The sequence below is a fragment of the Schistocerca piceifrons genome, chromosome 1, assembly GCF_021461385.2.
Source record: "Schistocerca piceifrons isolate TAMUIC-IGC-003096 chromosome 1, iqSchPice1.1, whole genome shotgun sequence".
NCBI lineage: Eukaryota > Metazoa > Arthropoda > Insecta > Orthoptera > Acrididae > Schistocerca > Schistocerca piceifrons.
In genome coordinates, this window is record NC_060138.1 from 264,648,015 (window position 1) to 264,672,674 (window position 24,660).

The 24,660-nt window shown below is 39.6% G+C and overlaps 1 protein-coding gene across 3 annotated transcripts in view; it reads right to left on the reverse strand.

Annotated features, from left to right (window-relative positions):
• The window catches only part of LOC124787242 (centrosomal protein of 76 kDa-like), a 134,212-nt gene that overhangs the window by 89,906 nt on the left and 19,646 nt on the right, over positions 1 to 24,660 (reverse strand). For all 3 annotated transcript variants that reach the window (XR_007015969.1, XM_047254325.1, XM_047254324.1), the window contains exons 2-3: positions 11,740 to 11,950; positions 11,171 to 11,659 (exon numbers count right to left, since the gene is read on the reverse strand). Coding sequence is in view for 2 of the 3 variants with exons in the window: in XM_047254325.1 (XP_047110281.1) it covers positions 11,171 to 11,659; positions 11,740 to 11,950 (700 nt within the window). In the remaining variant the exon portion in view is untranslated. The remainder of the gene's footprint in view (positions 1 to 11,170; positions 11,660 to 11,739; positions 11,951 to 24,660) is intronic.

The window sequence follows — 24,660 nt, forward strand, 5'->3', positions numbered from 1 at the left end:
GGGTCAAAAATGAATTTCATAACTGTAGCAAGGCAAGAATGGGGCCTAGCACTGGAGGCAATGTGCTGCCTTGTCAGGTAAGGAAGTGCGAGGATTAAACAAGGAAAGCAAGGATTTAATGTCAGTAACAAGGTGAAACTTGGAGCCATACAAAAAAAAATGTGAAATTCCTTGAGAGCATGAACAATGGCACAAGCCTCTTTTTCCATCTGAGAGAGATGAAAGTAAGAGGTCGTACAGAGTCATTGGGATACCAGTGTGCGAGGACCACACTGAGGCCATACTGTGAGGTGTCAGTTGGCAAAACTATGTGCTGGTCCAGGGAGAATGTAGCTAAACAAGGGGCCAAGAGTAGTTTGGGTTTCAATGTTTGAAAAGCACATTCACAATCCAGGCTCCAGCAAAAAGGTGCAGTCTTGCATAACAAGGCATGCAATGGGTGGGCCAATGAATTTATGCTAGTAGGCTACCTTCCCTAGGAAGGCCTGAAGCTCCTTCATGGACAAGGAGTGAGGCAGAGACATCACAGCAGAGATGTGGTCTAGCAGGAGGTGAACCCCATCCTGCGAGGCCTCAAACGCCAAATAAACAACAGAAGGCCAAAAAAACTGAGATTTTGCGAAGTTACACCGTAAGCTGTCAGACTGTAAGACAGAAAACAAAGTGCACAAATTTTGCAAGTGGTCAGCTGTGGAGGAGCCTGTGACAGCAATATCATGCAGATAATTAATGCAAACTGGGACAGGCATTGTCAATTACTCTAAAAATCATTGGAAAATAACAGGGGCAGTAGCCACACCAAAAGGAAGGTGCAAATATTGATAGAGACCAACGGGAGTATTCAAAACCAGAACTCACTGAGACTCTTTGTCCACAGGAACCTGCAGATATGCTTCAGACAAATCAATTTTTAAAAAGTACTGGCCACCACATAATTTTTCCAACAGTTCCTCCTGGTGTAGGAGAGATACATATCCACAATCGACTGCACGTTGACAGTAGTACTTAAGTCACCACAAAGGTGAAGTTTCTGCAATGGTTTCCAAACTACATCCAGCAGTGATGACCATTCACAAGGCGTAACAGGTTGCACCACCCCTAGAGGTAGAAGTCTGTACAAATCTGCATTCACTTGATCTTTCGAGGTGACAGGAATAGGAGATGCATGACAAAAATGAGACCGAGCTGTGGATTTCAAAGAAATATGAGTAGTAAAATCCATATCACACACTGTTGTGTACATAGTTCCGCGTAGTCAGCGCGTACACAACTTTCCCACTAGAGCGCGCCCCGCTATGCACAACAGCGCAGGCGCAGCGCTCGTCCATCTCTGCACTACGAGATGGCGCTGCCTTAGAGACGGGTCAAATTCTGCTTCCGCCAATCCGCGTATTAATATGTAACGCAGCCAATGAGATTGCTGCTAACGTAGAACCTTTTCTCCTCGCAGATCACACTCACGCAGTGATACCTGAACGCGTGAGGTATTATAATGAGTATACAGACCTCCGATTAGTCAGTCTGCATTTGTCTGCACCAGTCTGTACCAGTTTGCATTAGTCTGTACCAGTCTATAGTCAAGTTTCAGTCTGCACCCAAGAAGATTATCATATTCCTGTACATAGCCATGAAGATAAATGTATAGACACTTTGTCAAGTATTAGAGATATGTGAGAATAAGATTAACGTACCAAGACCAAAGGAACTTCAGATTGTCAATTGTAAATAGCATCCAGAATCAAGTTACATAATGTTTATGCTTGTTACTATTTTAATAAATGTGTGTGAAAATTAATCAAGTTCTGTTTAATGTTGGTCACCGTCAATCTGCTACTCTAAGCGTGCAAGTGGCATTTCTATCGTCTGGCCTAACGGCAGAAGATAAACACGCCACAATAAGACCACGAGACATATTGCTGACACTTGCCTACTTTGATAGAGCGACAAGTCAAATAATCTGATGGTGTGTGTACCGAAGGTCTTACAGTATGCACACCACACACACTATACCTTCCAAAAACAGGTCCAAAAATTCCTTGCACAGTGTATCCAACCAAGAATACGCTATATGATTGGACAAAAAATGAACTGCTTCAGAATAGAAAATCCAAATGCCTGAAATGCATCCATCCCAAACAAGTTCTCACCACCAGCGTCAGCAACCACCAAAAATGTAATCAAGCAAACAATTGACTTGTAAGAGGCAGATGCTGTAAATCCCAGCAGTGCCGTATTCTGTTCGTTATAACTGACCAGCTTGCGCATGACCGGTGCCAATGGCGGAGAGCCTAAATTCACTATGTTTGAGAAGTCAATAACATCACTGCATACCTGTGTTGACCTGTAGCCAGATCACTTGGCAAAAAACACTTAACTCAATACACAACTTGGGAGAAGTCACAAGCATTGGAGTCACTCCATATCCTGAGCATCTGTCAGTGTATGACACATGGAGGCGAAGTGGTCTTTCTTCTGGCCCAGCATTTAGGGCATGCCAAATATTCGTGCTGGACAAAACAGAAAGGACAAGACAGAAACAGAGAACGCTGATGCTGGTGCTGTGGCGGCTGGGGTTGTGGCTGCTTTGCCCTGCCTTGCTCACCTCAGCACTGGGCCTGCGTATATACCTCCACCACTGCTGTTTCCTCGTGCAAGCTATCTGTCATCCTAGTGGGCATATTTTGTGACGCTACTGACCCATTACCCCATGCTTTAATTTGGTCACCCACTGCCCAAGAAACTTCCACAGATTGTGCTATTTGGAAATCTACAGTCAGCGGGGGGGTTTCACTGAGTAAAGCCTTCTGGTGCACTTCTTTGTCTGGAGCTAAGTAGATAATTGCATAGTGCACTATATAGTCTGCATGAGAGTCATTATGGGCATCATTAATGAATGGAAACTTATGGCTAAGGCTGTGAAATTTGGCTGCCCAGGCGTTTAATGACTGGTTTGGTTTCATGTGGCATTGTAGAATTCAACTCATGCTGCTATGACATGCTTCCGTTTGTGATAGTAGTTGGGCAATAAACTGCACATGTGATCAAAACTAAGAGCTGCCAATTTTTGTAAAGGGGAAAGTTGACGCAAAAGTAATACAGCTTAGGTGGAAACCATGAGAGAAATAAGGCTTTGCACAAATTCGAGTCTGTCACACTGAAAGCCAAAAACTGCTATCTGAGTCTTTTTCATAAGCATCCCAGTTCTCAGCTGAATCATCACATGGGGGGAACATGGATGGATGGACCAAGGGAACAGTATCACCTCTGTTAATAGAAGCCGGCGCGGTGGTCACAGCATCCATAACGAATAAATCTGATGAAACCACAAATAAAGATTGCACATGCGGAAACCATTCAATCCTCGTTGCCAATTGTGTTGTAACTATACAGTACATGACACTGGTTCAAAGTAACTCATATACGGCTTTATTCATGAAGCACTCAACTACAACAGAAAACAAACTCCTGTGAATACCCACGTAACAAGACACAGTACACTGATGTGAAAGGCAAACTGGAAAGACACACAAGAAGAGCCCGTTAGCGCTGTTCTGCCCATATGTAAGTGTGAGTCGTCAGTAGATAGCATGGCGGAGACCTTGCCACACATACATTTCTCACAGGCAGCCTTCAGCAGCTGGCCTGCACTGATAAGACTGGCAGCTGATTCAAACACATATACCGATGATGATGATGATGATGATGTTGGTTTGTGAGGAGCTGAACGGCATGGTCATCAGCACCCATACAAAGTCTCAATTTCTTACACATTCCAATTTTTTACACAATCCAATCTATCCAGTGTCATGAATGATGATGATGAAATGATGAGGACAATATCAGAGCAGAGAAAATTCCCAACCCAGCCATGAACTGGACCCGGGACCCCGTATCCAAAGGCAGCAATGCTAGCCACTAAACCATGAACTGCAGACTCAAACACACCTGTGCAGAGGCACCACACTCAGCGCACACACATTACCGGTAGTTGCAGGATATATCAGCACCCAAGACCAATTCTACTGGATTTTTCAAGGAATGGATCTTTACAGAAAATTTTGAAACCAGTTTAATAAAATTAAACCAGACCCTGAAAGCACAGATATCTGTGTTATAAGTGAATGATAATGACATAATGTGAATGAGCAGCACCTGAGTAAAAATTTGTTCATGAGTGTCTGTTGGACCATAATATGATTCCATACTAGCAACTCCTGGTACAGTACAATGCCTATGCATATTAAGACTAACAAGCAGGTTTATTTAAATGTACTGTCACTGTTTTACTTTTCACTATGGTCATCTACTACTATAAGATTAGTATGTTTGTTTGTTGAAATATGATCATTTCATGGTATAGGCCTACTGAACATTTATTAAATTTTGCTATAAGCTCTCATTGTAATGATAGTTATAACACAGTAATAACTTAGTCATCCACTAAATAAAATAATTATTATTATTTTCATCTTCTGGCAGTTAAATAATCATCATTCATCTTAAATAAAGTAAAATCTATATAAATCCTTCCGTCAGCTTACGCACAACATTCATAAGAATTTTTATTTAAAAGATGCCTCACAAATAAAAGAACTAATCTCATTTCATAAGCACAGAATTATGAAAATCTTGTCATGGTACTTATGCATAGCAGTTCAAAAATACTTTATAAATGACATCATTTTCACACAAATTATAGCCTGAAAAATGTCATATTACCACCTTGAGCTGCTGGTAAAATACTTCATTTACACAACCAATTTAGGTCAACTGAGCACCATCAGGTTCATAAAAGTATTCATAGCCTCATGTTAGGAGAAATAGAAAAACATTATTGTCAAATGATAAAATCATGAATTAAACTCTGTTATTATAATGTAATATAAATTACATCATCAATTTGTAAAAAACTGTGCTAGGCAGTGTACTCATTCATGTTATAACTATAATCGGCATTAATGATGTGATCACATTCAGATATGGTGCTGATCTGTTCATAATGTTAACACCGATTACAGTTATAACATGAATGACTACACTATCTAGTACATTTTTTACAGACTGACGATGTAGTTTATGTTATGATATGATAACAGTGTCTAAATCATGGTTTTGTTGTATGACAACAATGATTTTATATTTCACCTGAAATCAAGCTGTGAGTACTTCTGTGAACTTGGTTGTGACAATAAAGAATTTTATGAGCAACTGAGTACAGTAATATGACATTTTTCAAATATATATGAGCTGTAGGGCACCACATCCTGAAAATTAACTGTAGCTGTTTTATTGCACTGTTATAATTTTGGTTTTTGTGACATTTTTAGAATAAGATTTTATTAACCATGGACCTTGTCATTGGTGGGGAGGCTTGCATGCCTCAGCTATATAGAGAGCCGTACCGTACATGCAACCACAATGGATCGGTATCTGTTGAGAGACCAGACAAACATGTAGTTTCTGAAGAGGATCAGCAGCCTTTTCAGTAGTTGCAAGGGCAACAATCTAGTAGTTGAAAGGGCAACAATCTCAATGACTGACTGACGTGGCCTTGGAACACATCAACCAAAACAGCATTGCTGAACTGATACTGTGAATGGCTGAGAGCAAGAGGGAACTACAGCTGTAATTTTTCCTGAGGGCATGCAGCTTTACTGCATGGTTAAATGATCATGGTGTCCTCTTGGGTAAAATATTCAAGAGGTAAAATAGCCCCCATTTGGATCCCCAGGCAGGGACTCCTCAGGAGGACATTGTTATCAGGAGAAACAAAACTGGCATTCTACGGATCAGAGCATGGAATATCAGATCCCTTAATTGGTCAGGTAGGTTAGAAAATTTAAAAAGGAAAATGGATAGGTTTAAGTTAGATATAGTTGGTATTAGTGAAGTTTGGTGGCAGGAGGAACAGGCAGGAGGTCAGGTGAATAGAAGATTATAAATACAAAATCAAATATGGGTAATGCAGGAGTAGGTTTAACAATGAATAAAAAATAGAAATGCAAATAAGCTACTACGAACAGCATAGTGAATGCAATATTGTAGCCCAGGCCTACCACAATAGTACAAGTTTATATACCAACTAGCTCCACAGATGATGAAGAGATTGAAGAAATGTATGATGCGATAAAATAACTTATTCAGATAGTGAAGGGAAACGAAAATTTAATAGTCATGGGGGACTGGAATTTGACCCTAGGCAAAGGAAGAGAGAAAAGTAGTAGGTGAAAGTGGAATGGCGGTACGAAATGAAAGAGTAATCTGCCTGGGAGAATTTTGCAAAGAGCATAACTTAATCATAGCTAACACTTGGTTTAAGAATCATAAAAGAAGGTAGTATAGATGGAAGAGGCCTGAGGGCACCAGAATGTTTCAGATAGATTATATAAAGGTGAGACAGAGATTTAGGAAACAGATTTTAAATTGTAAGGCATTTCCAGGACAGATGTGAACTCTGACCACAATCTATTGCATGAAGAAACTGCAGAAAGATAGAAATTTAAGGAAATGGGACCTGGATAAACTGAAAGAACCAGAGGTTGTAGAGAGTTCCTGAAGTGTTGGCAGAAGAGCCAACACTTGCTAGAGGAGGCCGAAATGCACTCATTTATTTACATGCAGACTGGCGTGAGGTCTGGAACAGGTCAGAGAAATAAGACTAGCAAAACAGGAGGTACTGGTAGAATACTAACTTTAATCCACAATTGGTGTACATCTCTCTTGACTGTACATAATTTCCATTTCAATATACACTGGTAATGGCGCCTTGCTAGGTCGTAGCAAATGACATAGCTGAAGGCTATGCTAACCATCGTCTCGGCAAATGAGAGCGTAATTGTCAGTGAACCATTCCTAGCAAAGTCGGCAGTACAACTGGGGCGAGTGCTAGGATGTCTCTCTAGACCTGCCGTGTGGCGGCGCTCGGTCTGCAATCACTGACAGTGGCGACACGCGGGTCCGACGTATACTAACGGACCGCGGCCGATTTAAAGGCTACCACCTAGCAAGTGTGGTGTCTGGCGGTGACACCACAGTTCCAATGGTTCAAATGGCTCTGAGCACTATGGGACTTAACATCTCAGGTCATCAGTCCCCTAGAACTTAAAACTAGTTAAACCTAACTAACCTAAGGACATCACACACATCCTTGCCTGAGGCAGGATTCGAACCTGCAACCGTAGCGGTCGCGTGGTTCCAGACTGAAGCACCTAGAACCACTTGGCCACACCAGCTGGCTGTAGAGTTTCAGTGGGAGCATTACAGAATGACTAACAAGAACAGGGGAAAGGAACACAGTAGAAGAAGAATGGGTAGGTCAGAGAGATGAAATAGTGAAGGAAGCAGAGGATCAAGCAGGTAAAAAGACAAGGAATTCTTGGGTAACACAAGAGATATTGAATTTAATTGACGAAAGGAGAAAACATAAAATACAGTAAATTAAGCATGCAAAAAGAAATACAAATGTCTCAAAAATGAGACCGACAGGATGTGCAAAATGGCTAAGCAGGAATGGCTAGACAACAAATGCTAGGATGTAGAAGTATATATCACTAGGGGTAAGACTACAGGAAAATTAAAGAGATCTTTGAAGAAAAGAGAATTGCCTGTATGAATATGAATTGCTCAGCTGGGAAACCAGTTCTAAGCCAAGAAGGGAAAGCAGAAAGTTGGAATGAGTATACACAGGGTCTATACATGGGCGATGTACTTGAGAGCAATATTATGTAAATGGAAGATGATGTAGATGAATATGAGATGGGAGATATGATACTGCGTGAACAATTTGACAGAGCACTGAAAGACCTAAGTTGAAACAATGCCCCAGGAGTAGGCAACATGCCGTTAGAGCTACTGATAGCGTTGGGAGAGCCAGCCACGATAAAACTCCTCCATATGGTGAGCAAGATGTAGGTGACAAGCTAAATACCCTCAAGGCTTCAAGAAGAATATAATAATTCCAGTTCCAAAATGGCAGTTATAAGAGGCAAGGGGTATGAAACAGAAACAGTGATTGAGAAGGGAGAGAGACAGGGTTGTAGCCTATCCCTGATGTTATTCAAACTGTATATTCGGCAAGCAGTAAAGGAACCAAAAGAAAAATTTTGGGTAGGAATCAAAATCTGTGGAGAAGAAATAAAAACCTCGAGGTTTGCCGATGACAACGTAATTCTGTCAGAGACAGCAAAGGACTTGGAAGAGCAGTTGAACAGAATGGGCAGTGTCTTGAAGGAAGGATATAAAATGAACATCAACAAAAGCAAAATGAGGATACTGGAATGTAATCAACTTAAATTAGGTGATGCTCAGGAAATTAGATTAAGAAATGTAGTCGAATTAAATAGGGTGATGCTGAGAGAATTTGATTAGGAAATGAGATTCTTAAAGTGGTAGACGAGTTCTGGTATTTGGGCAGTAAAATAACCGATGATGGCCAAAATAGAGAGAATATAAAATGCAGTCCAGCTATGGCAAGGAAAGCATTTCTGAAGGAGAGAAATTTGTTAACATCGAGTGTAGATTTAAGTGTCAGGTAATCTTTTCTGAAAGTATTTGTATGGAGTGTAGCCATGTATGGAAGTGAAACATGGATGCTAAATGGTTTAGACAAGAAGAGAACAAAAGCTTTTTGAAATTTGGTGCTACAGAAGAATGCTGAAGATTAGAGGGGTAGATCATGTATCTAATGAGGAGGTACTGGATAGAATTGGGGAGAAAAGGAATTTGTGTCACAACTTGACTAGAAGAAGAGATCAGTTGGTAAGACACATTCTGAGGCATCAAGGGATCACCAATTTAGTATTGGAGGGAAGCATGGAGGGTAAAAATCATAGAGGGAGACCAAGAGATGAGTACACTAAGCAGGTTCAAAATGAATTAGATTGCAGTAGTTACTCAGAAAGGAAGAGGCTTGCACAGGATAGAGTAGCACAGAGAGATCCAACATACCAGTCTTTGGACTGAAGACCACAACAACATGAGCTGTGGGGCACCAGCTCCTGAAAATTAACTGCAGCCATTTTATTGCACTATTACAATTTTGGTTTTCGTGTCATTTTTAGAATAAGATTTAAGGTCATATTATGGCATACAAATATGTTAAAAATATTTAAGGGTTGTGTCATTCTTGATGGAAGTGAAACCCCAAACTGAAAATAACGTATTTTTTATCTATTTCTAATCCTCAATATGATGTCAAACCTTATACTTGGAAGTGGCACTAAAGAAATAACTGTAACAGTATAACAAAACGGTTTGAGCTAAAAGTGAATATCACATAATTTTAACAATTTATTGGGGCTGTGAACCTGTATTACAAGAAGATAATGAATTCCAAAATATAAAATTTTACAATAAATTAAAGATTAGAAAAACAATCTGAAATTAACATATTTGAAAAGGTCATTAAAACATGTGTATTAAATAAAACATAGTATATAGTTAAGGATTACTTTCTTACACATAACAGGGGTTAATAAAAATGCAACTTATACAAGGTCCATTCAATAAATAACTGGAAAAGTTGTATAAAAAATACAAAACTCTAATAAAGTTTGTTTTCCTTTGTTATTTTTCAGTGGTGTCCTAGAACTATGGGCTCGGCACACCTGCCTCAAGAACTGGATGCTGGGAATCAATGAAACAAGATGGTGGCACATATGCAGGTTTGCAGTAATGTGGAACAGCAGAGCATCATTAGGTTTCTGTTAGCTGAAGGGTTAAAACCAATCAAAATTTCCTATCGGATGGTAGTGCAATACGGTGAAAGTTGTTTCAGACAATCACAAGTGTATGGATTGACAGATAACTTCAAACTGGGTGTAACAATTGTTGAAGATTCACCACAATCAAGACACTCTGTCTGTGTAGTCACAGTGAATGACATTGTGAGAGTTGACGAGCTGATACATATAAACAGGCATATTATGGTGAGTGACATTGCAGAAACAATGAACATTAGTGTCAGATCAGCTCATTATATGGTTCATGACCTACTGATGGTCAAGAAAGTGTGTGTGTGAGGTGGACTACAAAACATTTGACACCAGAAATTAAAGAAAGTTGCCTGTATGCATGCAGGGAGTTTCTGCAACAGCATGAGGCTGAAGGGACAACATTTCTTTATCATATTGTAGTGGTAGATGACAGTTGGGTGCATTTTCAATCAAAAGAAAGAAGCTCTCAGGGGCTCAAGAGATGCTAGTAATGAGGAAGCGTAGGCAGCAGTGCGTAACTAGTTACACTCATGTCCCAGTTGTTCTTTGCATGAGGAACTGAGAAGCTTGTCCAGCACTGACATAATTGCTTACAAAATGAGGGGTATTATATTGAAAAATAAATACGGTTGTATTACATTCTCATAATAAATACTTTTAAAAAATTTGTTTTTTTACTGAATAACTCTTGTAGCAAAACACCTCTGTTATCCACTATATTCTTTAAAAATACCTGCTTTCCAGCTTCCTGACCTCAATATTTTCCTAATTATGAAGGATGCTGGTTCAGTTTTCCAAAAAAAAAAACCAATGGTGTAATAGAAAGGCAGAAGTTTTATCATATTCCTGATGTCAGCCAAATGGATGTATGCAAAATGTATAGTTTTAGTAATGGCTAATAAATAAGTAAGAATATATGGCATAGTATTACTTTCAGGATAATCAGTTTACTTGTTTTAAAAATGAGTATTGTACACAATATACAAATCCAAGTAAAATTAAGCCTGTAAGTAAACATGCCTGTATGCATGAATTAATTTTTTAGATGAATCTGACATGTCTAACAACATCACAGAAGATGATAGTAAGAATAAATAATTAACAATAAACAATTAACTAGCTAGGAGGATTTGCAATACTGTTTAGGTTCACTACTAATAAATTAAGATATTATTGATAACAATCCAATAGGTTAATTTTTCTGCAATTGTTTCTAACTAACAAGAAAACAACAGGAACTCCTCAAATGGACACTCATTCTTGAAACATATCTATGGAAATCACAGTAACCTTCAATAATGAACATCAGTAATAACTACAAGCAAGCTGACAATTTCATACTGTGTGAAGTCTATGTGCAACACAGAAAAACAACTAAACCAAAGTATCACACCAATAGCATCTTTCAAAACTACAATTATATAAAATAGAATGACGAATTAATTTTTAAAACTCACCAACTCCCAGAAACTCCACCATGAAACATTTCTGTAACTGAGAACAAACAAGGATCTCTCTCCAATCCATGAAGTGAGAAGACAGAAGACGTCTCTCACCAGATGATGATACCTTCAGAAGAACCATATGGATTGGATCAGAAATTGCCAAGAGTTGTCCTATGTGTGGCACATTAAGTTCAAATGTGAAATTTCCACTGAACTGGGGTTCACAAGCACATATTGTGGGCTTAACCCAACGTCTCTGACCCCGGAAATAAAAGAAAATGTTGAGCCAAGAATCACTGCTATTTAAGGACAGCTGTTCTTCCAACAAGAAGTCAATGAATGCTTTTCCACTTCTAACTTCAATTTCTAACTGTGTTCTGAACTGACCCAGTTTGTCAGATGGATTGTCTGCAGGGCTGCTTGTGACTTCCCTGTTTGATGATGATTCACGAAATTTTGTTGTTGGCAGTGCATACTGTTTCACACCCAGGACGAATGTGCCTAGAAATGGACAAATATATGTAAGTTTGTATTTTTCCTTTTTTAACTTAGATTTCTATTCTCTTGTGGTGTTATTTTACCGTTAACATCATGTTCTCTGGTTTCCTTCTTCCTTGATCCACCTGCAAAATTTTCAGGTTTCTTACTACTGAATGTTTTGATGACATCATCCAGAATACCTTTCCCTTGTAAAGCATTCAAAATTTTTTGAGCAACTAATTCTCTGTTTGAGTCCACACTCTGCTCACCTAATTTATTGATAAGTTCTCGAACATGAGTTTTTATGCCAGCCTACGCAAAAAAGATAAATCCTACAGTTAGATCATTTAAAATTATTTGTTTGTTCTCAAATAGCAGGAAAGTAGACAACATTCAGAAGAATATAAAGAGTATAAATCAAAATGAAAGACTTTTTGTGAGGCAGGAAGAGAGAATTTTTACACTGAAAGCTTTTATGTAAAAAAGATAAAAAAAATTTATGATATCACATCGCACCAGTAAAAGGAAAATTACAAATACTATTTTCTTCTAGTTTCCACTCGATGGTCCATAAAGACTGCCACGTCTCTGGCCAAATTATTAAAGTGTTTCATCTCTTCGGAAATTGTAGTTTACATAACAGAAGCAGGTGATTTGTGACACTATTCAACAGATTTCATGAAAAATAACAGCAAACTATTTAACATCTATCAAGATTTGCCTGATGAGATATTGTTTACGGAGAAGCAGCATGCTCAGCAATAATTGTCAACATTCATATCACCAGATGATTTGCAATTATTCTCAACAAGCAGCTGGATTGTGTGTTCTCAAACAGTGATTTTGTCTATAAGAGACATATTCAAAGCAAGTCATGCTACAGTTTTTCACACTATGTTGATCATACAAACACAGTTTCAGACCTTACACACTCTCTTTTAACACAGTGTTCACTATGACATTTTTTGATAACTGTCCAGCAGGAGGCTGTTCTTTCCTCAACTCACGGCAATGTAAGATGCACTTAAAATGTCCATGCTAATCAGCAAAACTGTTTGGCTGTGGGAATAGATGTCCCTGGTGCAAAAACAAGAGAAGACCTACTAGTCTTGCATCCCCTTATACAGGCTGATCAGAAAATGTGTGAAATGCTTGTAGGGATGTTATAGGGCAGGTTGTACTGAGACATAAATGTTAAGAAAGAAATCCGATATGTTGCTCCGTTTCCGAGTTATTTAGCATAGAATTTAGCCAATGGGGCATTGCATGCTCGCATTCAAGCAGCCTGCCAGGGGCGGTGTTGCCCAACAAGTGCTTTGTCTTGTTAGCTGAAACTTGAATTTACGCGTGCGACGATCTGATTGGCTAACTTCAATGCTAAATAACTCGGAAACGGCGCAACATATCGAATTTCTTTCTTAACATTTATTTATCAATACAACCTGCCCTGTAACATCTCTACAAGTATTTCACACATTTTCTGACCACCCTGTATACACTGCAGGCATGCACCAGACTGTTAATATATTCTGTTTGATATTGACCAACCTTCTGCTCTCTAAATATTCATATTATTATTCTCACTCCTTAAAATCTTTAATCCAAATGTAGGTTTGGACATGGCAGCAGTTTACAAAGAATGTTTCATTTGGTTGCCTTCTGCCGACCATTGGATTGGGTTAGTCAAGCTACTACGGACAGGCACAGTTTAATGTTGAATCTGAACTGTTCTACAATTTCACAATTGCTGTCTACAGAAGATATTCTGCACTAAAGACTGGCAGTACAACTTTTTTTTTTTTTTTTAGATACACCACAACTTTCAGTTTCACAAATACTCAATTGCCACAACCTGAACCAAGACAGATTCAATGTGAGCATCATTATTAATATATAACTGCAGAGAAATGTTACCTGCAGTTAACCAGTACCATCAGGGCTTCACTCCACATACAACACAAATAATATGATCCAGACTTCATAAAATGATACAGTAGTATCCACTCTACCTTGAATCATGACTAATTAGGAAAACTTATCACAAAATTCATAATTCCAACCTACACGCCAAGGCCTAGATGAGAAAAGGGAAAAGTAGCAACCTCAATTTTATGAGACAGAGAAAAGTTTCAATTGACCCACCTGATAGCCTGGATGCATAGATGATCAATGGCTCTAAAGGGAAAGGAGGAAGAGAATTTCCACCCCCCCCCCCCCCTGTACCCCCACCTCTTTTACTCACTCCTTCATCTGTACTCCAACAGATGCTAGATAACTAATAGAAGTTGGTCACCTTCTGCATATGGGCAAAGCAACAGAAAGATACCACACTATTATCCCCTATATAATGATAGAATTGCTTGTAAAACAATCTTGACCATCTCCTCTGTTGGCTCTCCAGAAAGACAATATACAAACCACAATTCTCATCAAGCAAGAAAGAAAACTTTAAGAAAAGAGGTAGGACAATAAAATAAGACTTATAACATGAAATGACTTATCATTGCTACAAGTAGGAAAAATTAGAAAATCCAAAAAGTAGTTTGGCATTCAGGCCTGAGTCTGCAGTTCATGGCTAACATTGTTGCCTTTGGATATGGTGTACCGGATTCATCTACCGGCTGCCTGGGGACTGGATGTTTGTGTTGTTCTCACCATTTCATTATCATTCATGAAAGTGGGTAGACTGGACTGTGTAAAGATTGGGACTTTGTATGGGCACTGATAACCACGCAGTTGAGCACCCCAGAAACCAAACATCACCACCACCACCACCACCACCACCACCACCACCACCACCACCACCATCACCATTCTAGCCCAAGATGCTGGAGTTGGCAGTCATGTGCACATGAGGTGTGCTTGCTTGTGTGAGTTTCTCTTTTGGTGTGATCAAAAGGTTTATGTATCTTTTAAATTGTGCTTGTCTGCAGCTTAACGTGTCTTCTTTACGGCAAATAGCAATCTCTCTTTTCCTGTGTTGTTCAAAAAGTAGTATGGAGTTACTCAAAATGTATGAATCAATAATGGGAGAATAGGGGAGAAACTATGGTGTTTAATTAACTTTTGCAAAAACACTTCCATAGTTATAAGAAATACAATTATTGAATAAAAGTTGTCACAAACTAATTCGCACTTCAAGTTGGCTACAGAATTCAAAAATCATTTATTCAAGATCATAATATGATAGTGAGAGAAATGGAATAGCAAGAAGAACATATACATCTACATTTCTCAAGCCACCATATGGTGCATGGTGGAGAGTACCTCGTACCACTACCTGCGATTTTCTTACCCTTTCCACTCACAAATGGAGTGAACTAAAAACGACTCTCTATGTGCCTCTGTACACACCCTAATTTTCCTTATCTTATCCTTATGGTCCTTGTGCAAAATGTACGCTGGTAGCAGTAGAATTGTTCTGCCATCAGCCTCAAATGGCAGTTCTCTTAACTTACTCAATAAGACCGCCATCTTCCCTCCATGGATTCCCATTCGAGTAAACAAAGCATCTCCAGAATACTTGCATGCTGATTGAACCTACCAGTAATAAATTTAGCAGCATACCTTTGAACTACTTTGATGTCTTCCTTCAGTTTGACCTGGTGTGGATCCAAAACACTTGAGCAATTGGTCACACTAGTGTTTTATACATTGTTCACTTTATAAATGAGCAACTTTCCCAACATTCTCTCAATAAACTGAAATTGACTATTCGCCTTCCCTATCACCATCCTCATGTCCTTGTTCCATTTCATACTGCTTTGCAACATTACACCTGGGTTTATAACTGATGCAACTTTGTCAAGCAGCACACTACTTATGCTGTGTTCAAACATTATGGGATTGTTTTTCCTACACAACTGCATTAACTTACATTTTTCTACATTTAGAGCAAGCTGACACTTATCATTCCAAACAGAAATTTTGTCGAAGTCCTCTTGTGTCCACTACAGTCACTCAATAATGACACCTTCTTATACATCACAACATCATCAGCAAACAGCTGTACATTTCTGCAAACCCCGTCTGTCAGATCATTTATGTATACAGATAATAAGAGCAGTCCTATCACACATCCTGGGGCAATCCTGATGATACCCTTATCTCTGGTGAATACTTGACATCAAGGAAAGAGACTACACAATAAACTTAGGAGGGAGAGAGACAAAAGAAAAAGAAAGTGGATGGGAATTATGATAAGGAATAGAGAAACTATAAAAACATGGAAAGTACAAATGTATGCCAAAGAAACCTAGAGAGAGAGTGACTGAAAGCAAGAAAAGAAATATAAGCAGAATATTAACTGGCACTAAGGAGGTCACGAACAAATGGTGGACAGTCAGAAATAGGATGCTGAAGAGCTGCACAAGACAAAGCAAACACAAACAGACATAGCTTCTGAAGGAAGGAAGATTAAGTTTGAACTTCTCATCAACGATGGGGTCATTTGAGAAGTAGTACAAGCTTGGATTGGACAAGGCCAATAGAATCTGGCCTGACAGAACAACATTGGTGAGAGTTAGCCATTCTGTGACAATTTTCAAATGCTTTCAAATTCACAGTGAAAAAATGACTGACCAACTGACCCACATTAAAACTTTGTATCAGCAATAGGGACCATCCACCAATTAAGCCAGAGTGTCACCAACTGAATGATGCATAATTTGGCAGGAAGAGGAGATGATGCTGCAAGATGACATCACTGAACCTTCAGAGAGTCCTTGGTTTTTTCCTGTGGACCACGTAAAGGAAGAGGATGGCAAATAGCATTTCTGGGTAGACTTACAATGACAGGGAAAAAACCACAAAAAATATGTCCAAGCAGTATCATGCATTGATGACACTCTAGACTAAAGGGCAAACTATTTCTCAACTGGCAAATCATTGTTGATTGGTAAAGACTGCCTTCGTAGCACCTAATGGCCTCTATGAATTCAAAGTTATGTAATTTTGAGTGTTTAATTCTCCAAACGCTTTTGGGCATACGACAAACAACCTGCTTGGACACTAAATGGACAATGTGTTTTTGCTATCTGGATGACACTATCATTTTTGGAAGGCATTTGAAGTACATCCAAGCAACCTGACAACATTGATGAAGCATGTTTAGACCTCAGGCTTCTACCTTAATCTTAAGAAGTGCCTCTTTGTAACCCTAGAAATAAAAGTCTTTGGGCACCCAATTAATGGCACTGGAATCTATTACAATCGACAGAAAGTGAGAGAAGTCATAGAGTTTCTGACTTCTTGACACATTCATGATGTTATGAATTTTCTTGAAGTGTGCTCACATTACTGGCAATTTATAAAGGACTTCTGTACCAACACAACTCCTTTGCAGGAACTACTGTAGGAAGATGGCAAATTTTTCTTGAATGACATGCAAGAAATATCTTCCCTTGTCCTTAAGGTGCACTATATTCATCTCCAGTTGTACACTGTATCACAAAAGTGCTGATACAGAACATCACATCAAGGCTAAAATGGGATAGGTGCAATTCTGGAGCAGACTGAGAAGTTGCTGAAAAGGTGTTGGTTTATGCTTCTAATGTACTCTCCAAGTCCAAGATGAAATACTCAACAACCACGACAGAGTGGCTTGCAATTGTTTGGGCCATTAAGAAGTTCTGGATCTATTTATTTAGCAAACCATGCACTATTGTGATGGACCACCATTCTCCATGCTGGCTATCTATCACGTCAGCTGGCGAGATGGACACTGAGGCTCAAGGAGTTTGACATCACAGTTTTTTTAAAAGGGGATGCGAACACAAGGACATCGAATGCCTTTCATGGAATCCTCTGGTGGAATACAGTAGCATGGATGAACTCTCAATCACTGGCGCATTAAATAAATTTGTGGCTGAACAGAGGCAAAATTCGTCACTGCTGAAAACCACATAAGCCTTGAAAGAGGAGTAACTGACCATAGGAGAGTCTGAATTAATAAATGGAACATTGTATAAGAGTAACTACAATCCACTGGAGCCAAAACGGTTGTTCATCATCCCAGCTCACCTACGGCCAGCTATCTTGAAGTATTTCCAGAATGATGCATCATCTGATCATCTGGGGTTTGTGAAGACTTCACAGAATCACATTCCAACTCAGGTGTCACTGGTCAGGTATCCACCAACCTGTTACACACCATACAAGCCACTGTACAGAATGCCAGTGACTGAAGTGCCAGTCGTAATTACCTCCAAGATATCTCATACCAATTCAGCTTGTAGAAGCGCCATTCCACCAGATCAGAATCAACTTCTTGGAGAGGTTCCCAATGTTGACAAACAGAAATTGATGGATAACAGTCTGCACTAACTACCTTACCTGCTACGCTGCACTTAAGTTGTGCCAACTGCTGAAGCTCCAGAAATTGCCACTTCCTTGTAGAATACATCATTCTTGAAGCTCAGGGCACACAATGTGATGATATCTGATTTTGAAAATGTTTTCCAGCCAAGAAGAGTCTCAGAGGTAACTTCCAATTACTATATCACCCACAGTACAACGGTGTCACAGAATGCTTTAATAAGATGTTGGCAGGCATGCTTTAGATGTATGTTGAGGTCAAACAAGAGATGGGGATGCAATACAACCCACTGTGACACTCACATATAACACTGCAAAGCAAGACACTACAGGCTTCACACTGTCGTTTCTATTTCATGATCACAAGGGTGAAATAAAAACAGATACACCGTTCCCTGTATCAACTGGATGATACTCAAAATAATTACATAAAACACCTTATCACCAAGACCGAAGAAGCAAGACAACTGGCTGAATAACAATGAAAAGGACCAAGAACACTCTAACAAAAGCACCAGTCAGTGAGATACATTCTGGAAGACTTGGTGTGGATTTTTGCACCTGTGCAGAAGTAAGAGTATTGGAAAAGTTACTACACCACCACTTTGGGCCATGGCACATTCTTCACTCCTTGGACATCACATACAAAGTTGAGTATTATGACCCTTCAGTCATGAACACAAAATTGCAGAGAGGTTGTCTGCGCCATCCCTGTGTACTCAGCCAGTAGAGCACTTGGCAGTGAAGACAAAAGTCCCATGTTCAGGTCCCGGTCTGGTAAACATTTTTATTCTGTCAGGAAAGTTTTCTTTAAGGATTGTATTTTTGAGACCAATGTCTGTTGGGAGCCCTGCAGTGTCTGCCAAAGTTAATCCAATGCATAAGGATTTGGCTTTTAGTAGACGCAATGTTTGCTGTAGCTATGAGGAAGTAATGTTTTGATTTCATGACCAATGACAGCCCAGTGTTAGGCGGAGGGGGGCATAAAAATTGTACAGCGCAGAATCAACCAGAGCAGAACTGAAGACCACGATAATAATTGAGTAACTGAACATTCCAACATCCACTGATTACGGACTCACAAAAAACAAAAATAAGATCTACAACAAGATATTTAACATACAACACTATATAGTGAGACACTACCTACTGCGTGGAACTCCTGAAGAAGGAAAAGGAATGTTTCACAAGGAAGCCTTTCAGTCCAGATTCGAATAATCTGTTGTTTATCAACATACATGGCAGGAGGATCCAGCCTCCATTGGTGACACACCAGGAGAGTAGCAAGTTTAATATTTAGCTTTTCTGGTGAGCTTTCTTAGTTTAATTTTTATATTCCTTACATGTTTTTGTATTTAAGAGTAGTCGTCTTGCGTTTTAGTTGCTGAAAAGTGTGGATCTGCACAGTCTATAACATAGCTGTCATTTCTTTTGAATGGCTAACTTCACAGCTCAGTAAGGTGTCAATCTCCTTTGGTGACATATCAGACTAGTAGTAAGTTACGTATCTGGCTTCCTTTGTGTGTTTTTATAGCTTAATTCCTAAATTAGTAGTATTGGTACGGATAGAATTTGTGTATGCTGTAAGTGGATGCAGAAGGATTTAGCTGCAGTTCGCAAACAGCCGTAGATACTTTTGGTTGGAGTCAGCCAGCTACTGGCTGCTGCCCCAGGGGGTAGTGGTGGCAGAGAAACTGGCACATCAAATGGAACACCTCAGGCATCATTTGCCTAGGCAACTTGCAGTGTACCCAACATGCGGACTCTGACTTCACCACAGGATGAGTGGTTCGTTGTAACATATTCATGTCGCTCAAGCGGAGAGTCAATGTGAAGGCTGGCCATCTGGCCTCACTCATTCATCCTGTGAGTTTACTGGAGGCTCCCCCTTTAGCAGGGTCCAAGCAGGCACACAGGGACAGATGTTTGCTAGTTATCATGAGCTCTGATGTTAGGGAAATTATGGTGCACCTTAGGGAAGTAGCATCAGGGTAGGAAGGAAGTCCAATGTCAATCAGTATGCCTATGGCGGAGGGGGAGGGGGTGTCACCCAAGATGGGGACAAGGCCTTGCCTGCAGTTTTGGAGGGTGTAGTGGGCGGTCATCTCCAAGTTGTGACTAACATTGGCCCAATGATGTCTGTTGCTACGGTTCTCAGGCCACTCTCAGTTTTTACAGGCGACTGGCATAAGTGGTGAAGATTGCTGGTCTCATTCACAGGCTGCAAGCACAGCTCTCAATTTGCAGCTTCATACCCACAGTTGCTCAGGGTCGTTTGGTTTGAAGTTGAGTGGAGAGTCTCAACCAAAGGCTCCAATGGTTCCACCACAGTTTTGCTGCAGATTTCTGGACCTGCATTATGAGAAGGAGAATTGTAGGACTCAGCTTGATAGGTCAGGGGTGGACTACACAAGGGAAGCAGCTACTTAAATAGCAGAGTATTTATAGAGTGTACAGGGGAGGTTTTTAGGTTAGGTGATAGTTTGATGTCCCTTGACGAATGTTCGCCAGTTGACATGCAGCGCCTGAAATCATAATACATACGAAGCAAGGCCTCTTTGACCATCAAAATTTTAACAGTAAATAGAATAAGTATTCATAACAAAGTTCCTGAATCTATTGCCCTCCAGGAAAGTTATCCAACTCTTAACTATTTTCAGAATCAAGAGCTGGCTGAAATCCAAAGTAGAAAGCTCCAAAATATTTTGCAAGGTGTGGAGCTTATATAGAAAAGACAGATTAGACATCATAGCATGGGGAGTGTTCATTACAGTCAACAAGAATATTGTGTCTACAGAATCTGTCAGTATAGAGAGAGGTATTAATGATCAAATCATCATAGCAGTGATGATTACTAAAGTTAATAAGTCCATCAAGAAGGCCAGTAAAGTTTTTTGCTAGAAAGAGTAGATAAGAAGTTGTTAGCATCCCACTTAGATGATCAACAGACACAATTTAGTTCTAATATAATGGACATAAAAGAATTATGGGCAAAGTTTAAACTGATTGTAAATTGTACTGTGGAGAAGTATGTGCAGAGTACTTGGAATTAGGACAGAAAAAACCCACAGCTGTTTAACAACAAAATTCAGAAAACGCTCAGAAACAGAGAATGTTGCACTCTCAATTTAGAACTGAAGGTGCAGATCATGGCAGGCAAAAATTAGCAGAAATTCATGCATACATAAGAAAACTGATGCACCAACCACACAACAACTTCCACCATCATTCCTTAGAAAATTCTGGTCCTACATACTATCACTAAGCCAGTCAAAGGCTTCTGTTCAGTCATTTGTTGGCCAGTCTTGCATGCCAATAGAAGACAGAAAAAGGAAGGCTGATATTTTAAATTTCATGTTTAAAAAAATTGTTCATGTAGGAGATCAAGTGCAAACACGCTGTCGTTTGACCACTGCACAGACTCCCTTATGGAGGGCACAATAATAGGCAAACCTAATGTAGAGAAGCAACTCAAAGAGGTCAAAACAAATAAGTCACTAGGTCTGGATGGAATCCCAACTCACTTTTAAAAAGAGTACTCGTGGCTCACTGACTCCTTACATATCTTGCATTTATCATGATTCGGTCATCCAGCCGGAGCTGCAAGAGACTGAAAAAAACTCCAGATGACTCCTGTACATAATGGTAAAATAACAGACCCACAAAATTACAGACCAACATCCTTAACATCAGTTTTCTGCAAAACTCTTGAACATATGAACATAGCATGGAATACATTTTCTTAAGATGGAAAAACTTATCTCCACAAATCAGCAATTATGTAGAAAGCATCGTTTATGTGAAGCTCAACTTTCCCTTGTCTACACGATATCCTGCAAACCATAGATGAATGGCAACAGACAGATTTCATATTCCTACATTTCCAGAAAGCATTTGACACGGTGCTCCACTCCATGCTGTTAATGAAGGTTTGAGCATACAGATTAGATTCCTAAATATGAGAGTGGCTCATAGACTTCTTAAGTAATAAAACCCAGTACAATGTCCTCGATTGCAAATGTTCATCAAAGACAGGGGTATCATCAGCAGTGCCCCAAGAAGTATGATTGGTCAGCTTTTGTTCTCTATATACATAAATGATCTGGCAGATAGGGTGAGAAGCAATCTGCAAATGTTTGCTGATGACACTATAGTGTATGGGAAGGTGTCATTGGTGAGTGACTGTGGAAGGATACACAATGACATGGACAATATTTCTAATCGGCGTGATGAATGACAGCTTGCTCTAATTGTAGAACAATGTCCATTAATGCAGATGAGTAGGAAAAACAATCCCAAAATATTTGAATACAACATCAGTGGTGGGCTGCTTGACATAGTCTCCTCGATCAAATATCCACATGTGACACTGCAGAGCGATTTAAAATGAAACAAGTATGTATGGTCAGTTGTATAGAAGAACACTGGACAATTTCAGTTTATTGGGAGAATTTTAGGAGTGTGTAGCTCATCTGTACAGGAGATGTAGCCCATCTGTACAGGAGAACACATATAAACACTAGTACAACCCATTTTTGAGTACTGCTCAAGTCTTTGGGATCCCTATCAGGTCGGATTAAAGGAAGACATCGAAGCAATTAATGCGCCTGCTACTAAATTTGTTACTGGCAGGTTTGATCAACATGCAAGTATTACAAAGATGTTTGTGAACTCAAATGGGAATCCTTGGCAGGAAGGTGGCGTTCTTTTCGCAAAACACTACTGAGAAAATTTAGAGAACTAGCATTTGAAGATGATTGCAGAACGATCCAGTGATGCCTACATACATTCCACGTAAGGATTGTAAAGATACGAGAAATTAGGGCTTGTACGAAGGCCTACAGACGATTGTTTTTCCCTCACACTATTTGTGAACGGAACAGGAAAAGAAATTACTAGTAGTGATACAAGCACTGTATGGTGGCTTGTGAAGTATGTATGTATGTATGTGTGCATGTATGTATACATGTATGTAAATGTAGATGAAATGAAAAGTATTACACCATGAAGTACCAGTCCAATATTTATCATACTACGTGAAGATGTTCATTACATAAGAGGTATTAAATTAATAAGAATTCATTCTATTTTTGCAACAGAAGTCCGTCAAAACAATCAGTATGAGCTGTAACCCAATGGACATGAAAACACACTTGTATTTGTTATGGCATGGAAGTAAACATCCTCCAAATGACATCTTCAGAAATCTTGTGCACCGTCTGAAACACATGCAGTGTCAGTCAATGAAGACTGTTGGCTGAAGGCTGGTATGGAAGTACACAGCTCCCCATCACATCCCAGGTATCATCTATGCGTGACAAATCAGAGATCCAGACAGGCCAGTCATGAACAGAACATTCCTTAACCCTCTGACAGTCGCGCATGTATCTGTGAGATACATGACCTATTTTTTCTCTAATATTACCGCAATGAACAGTGGTAACGGTTTGCTGGCCCACGACATCTTGTGTCATACCTTTCTTATTACTTCACAGGAATTTCAGTCTTATCCCGATCCTGACAAGGTCATAAATGAGTCAGGTGTGGGAACGTATACTGCCTGTATCTCTCAGATACAGCGCGCCTACTCGGGTAACGCTTTGTCGCCACTAATGACTGCAGCTGTTGCATTGTTTGCAGTGTACGCAAGTCGGCAGTTGTGTTGTTGTCTTTTAAATGAAGCAACGTTTCATTGTAGCTATGTGTACTCTCTTTCAAAATGAGTAAACAATATGATCTAGAAAATACTAAGGATTTGGAAGAATACATCGCCTTCTTCGCGACGACGAGGTTTCCATTGAAGATGAAGATGATCTTGCAGAAACTGATTCAGAAACCGAGGATATACTCGAAACACGATCTGTAGACTCAGACACAAATCATGAATTTGATGAAGAGGAAAATAATGAAGTGCAGGAAACTGATGAACATTACTGTTTTGGTGAGTAGAAAAGACAATAAATATGCTTTCAGATGTAATAATAACAATAGCTAATAATGGTGTAATGTACTTATTTTTTTTTTATTTTAGGTAAGGATGGAACTAAATGGAGGAAAGTGGCTTGGAAAGCAACACAGACAAGGCCTCATAATATACTAACCAAACTGCCTGGGGTAGTTGGAGACGCAAAGAAAATGGTAACTGAAATTGACTGCTGGAGCCTATTCATCAGTAATGATATCCTAGATCTAATTGTGGTCAACACTAACATGCATATAGCTGATCTAAAAGGAAACTTTGCTCGCGAGAGTGACTGCAAGGACACAGACGCAATCGACATAAAAGCCTTTCTTGGCTTATTATACCTTGCTGGTGTGTTCTGTGATGGGCGACAGAATGTTCACGACTTCTGGACAGCAGATGACCTTGGTCTGAATATTTTTAGAATGACCATGTCCGAAAAACGTTTCCTGTTCCTAATAAGATGTGTTCGTTTTGATGACAGAGCCACAAGACAAGAACGGCACAAGACAGACAAATTAGCAGCCGTGAGGGAAATGTTCACCATGTGTTTGAATAACTGCAAGACACATTACTCCCTCAGTCAGAACGTCACAGTTGATGAGCAGCTACCAGCATTTCGAGGCCGGTGTGGATTTCACCAGTTCGTACCATCCAAACCATCTAAATATGGCATCAAAATTTTCTGCCTACGTGATGCCAAGCTTTATTATACTTACAACATGGAAATATATTGTGGATTACA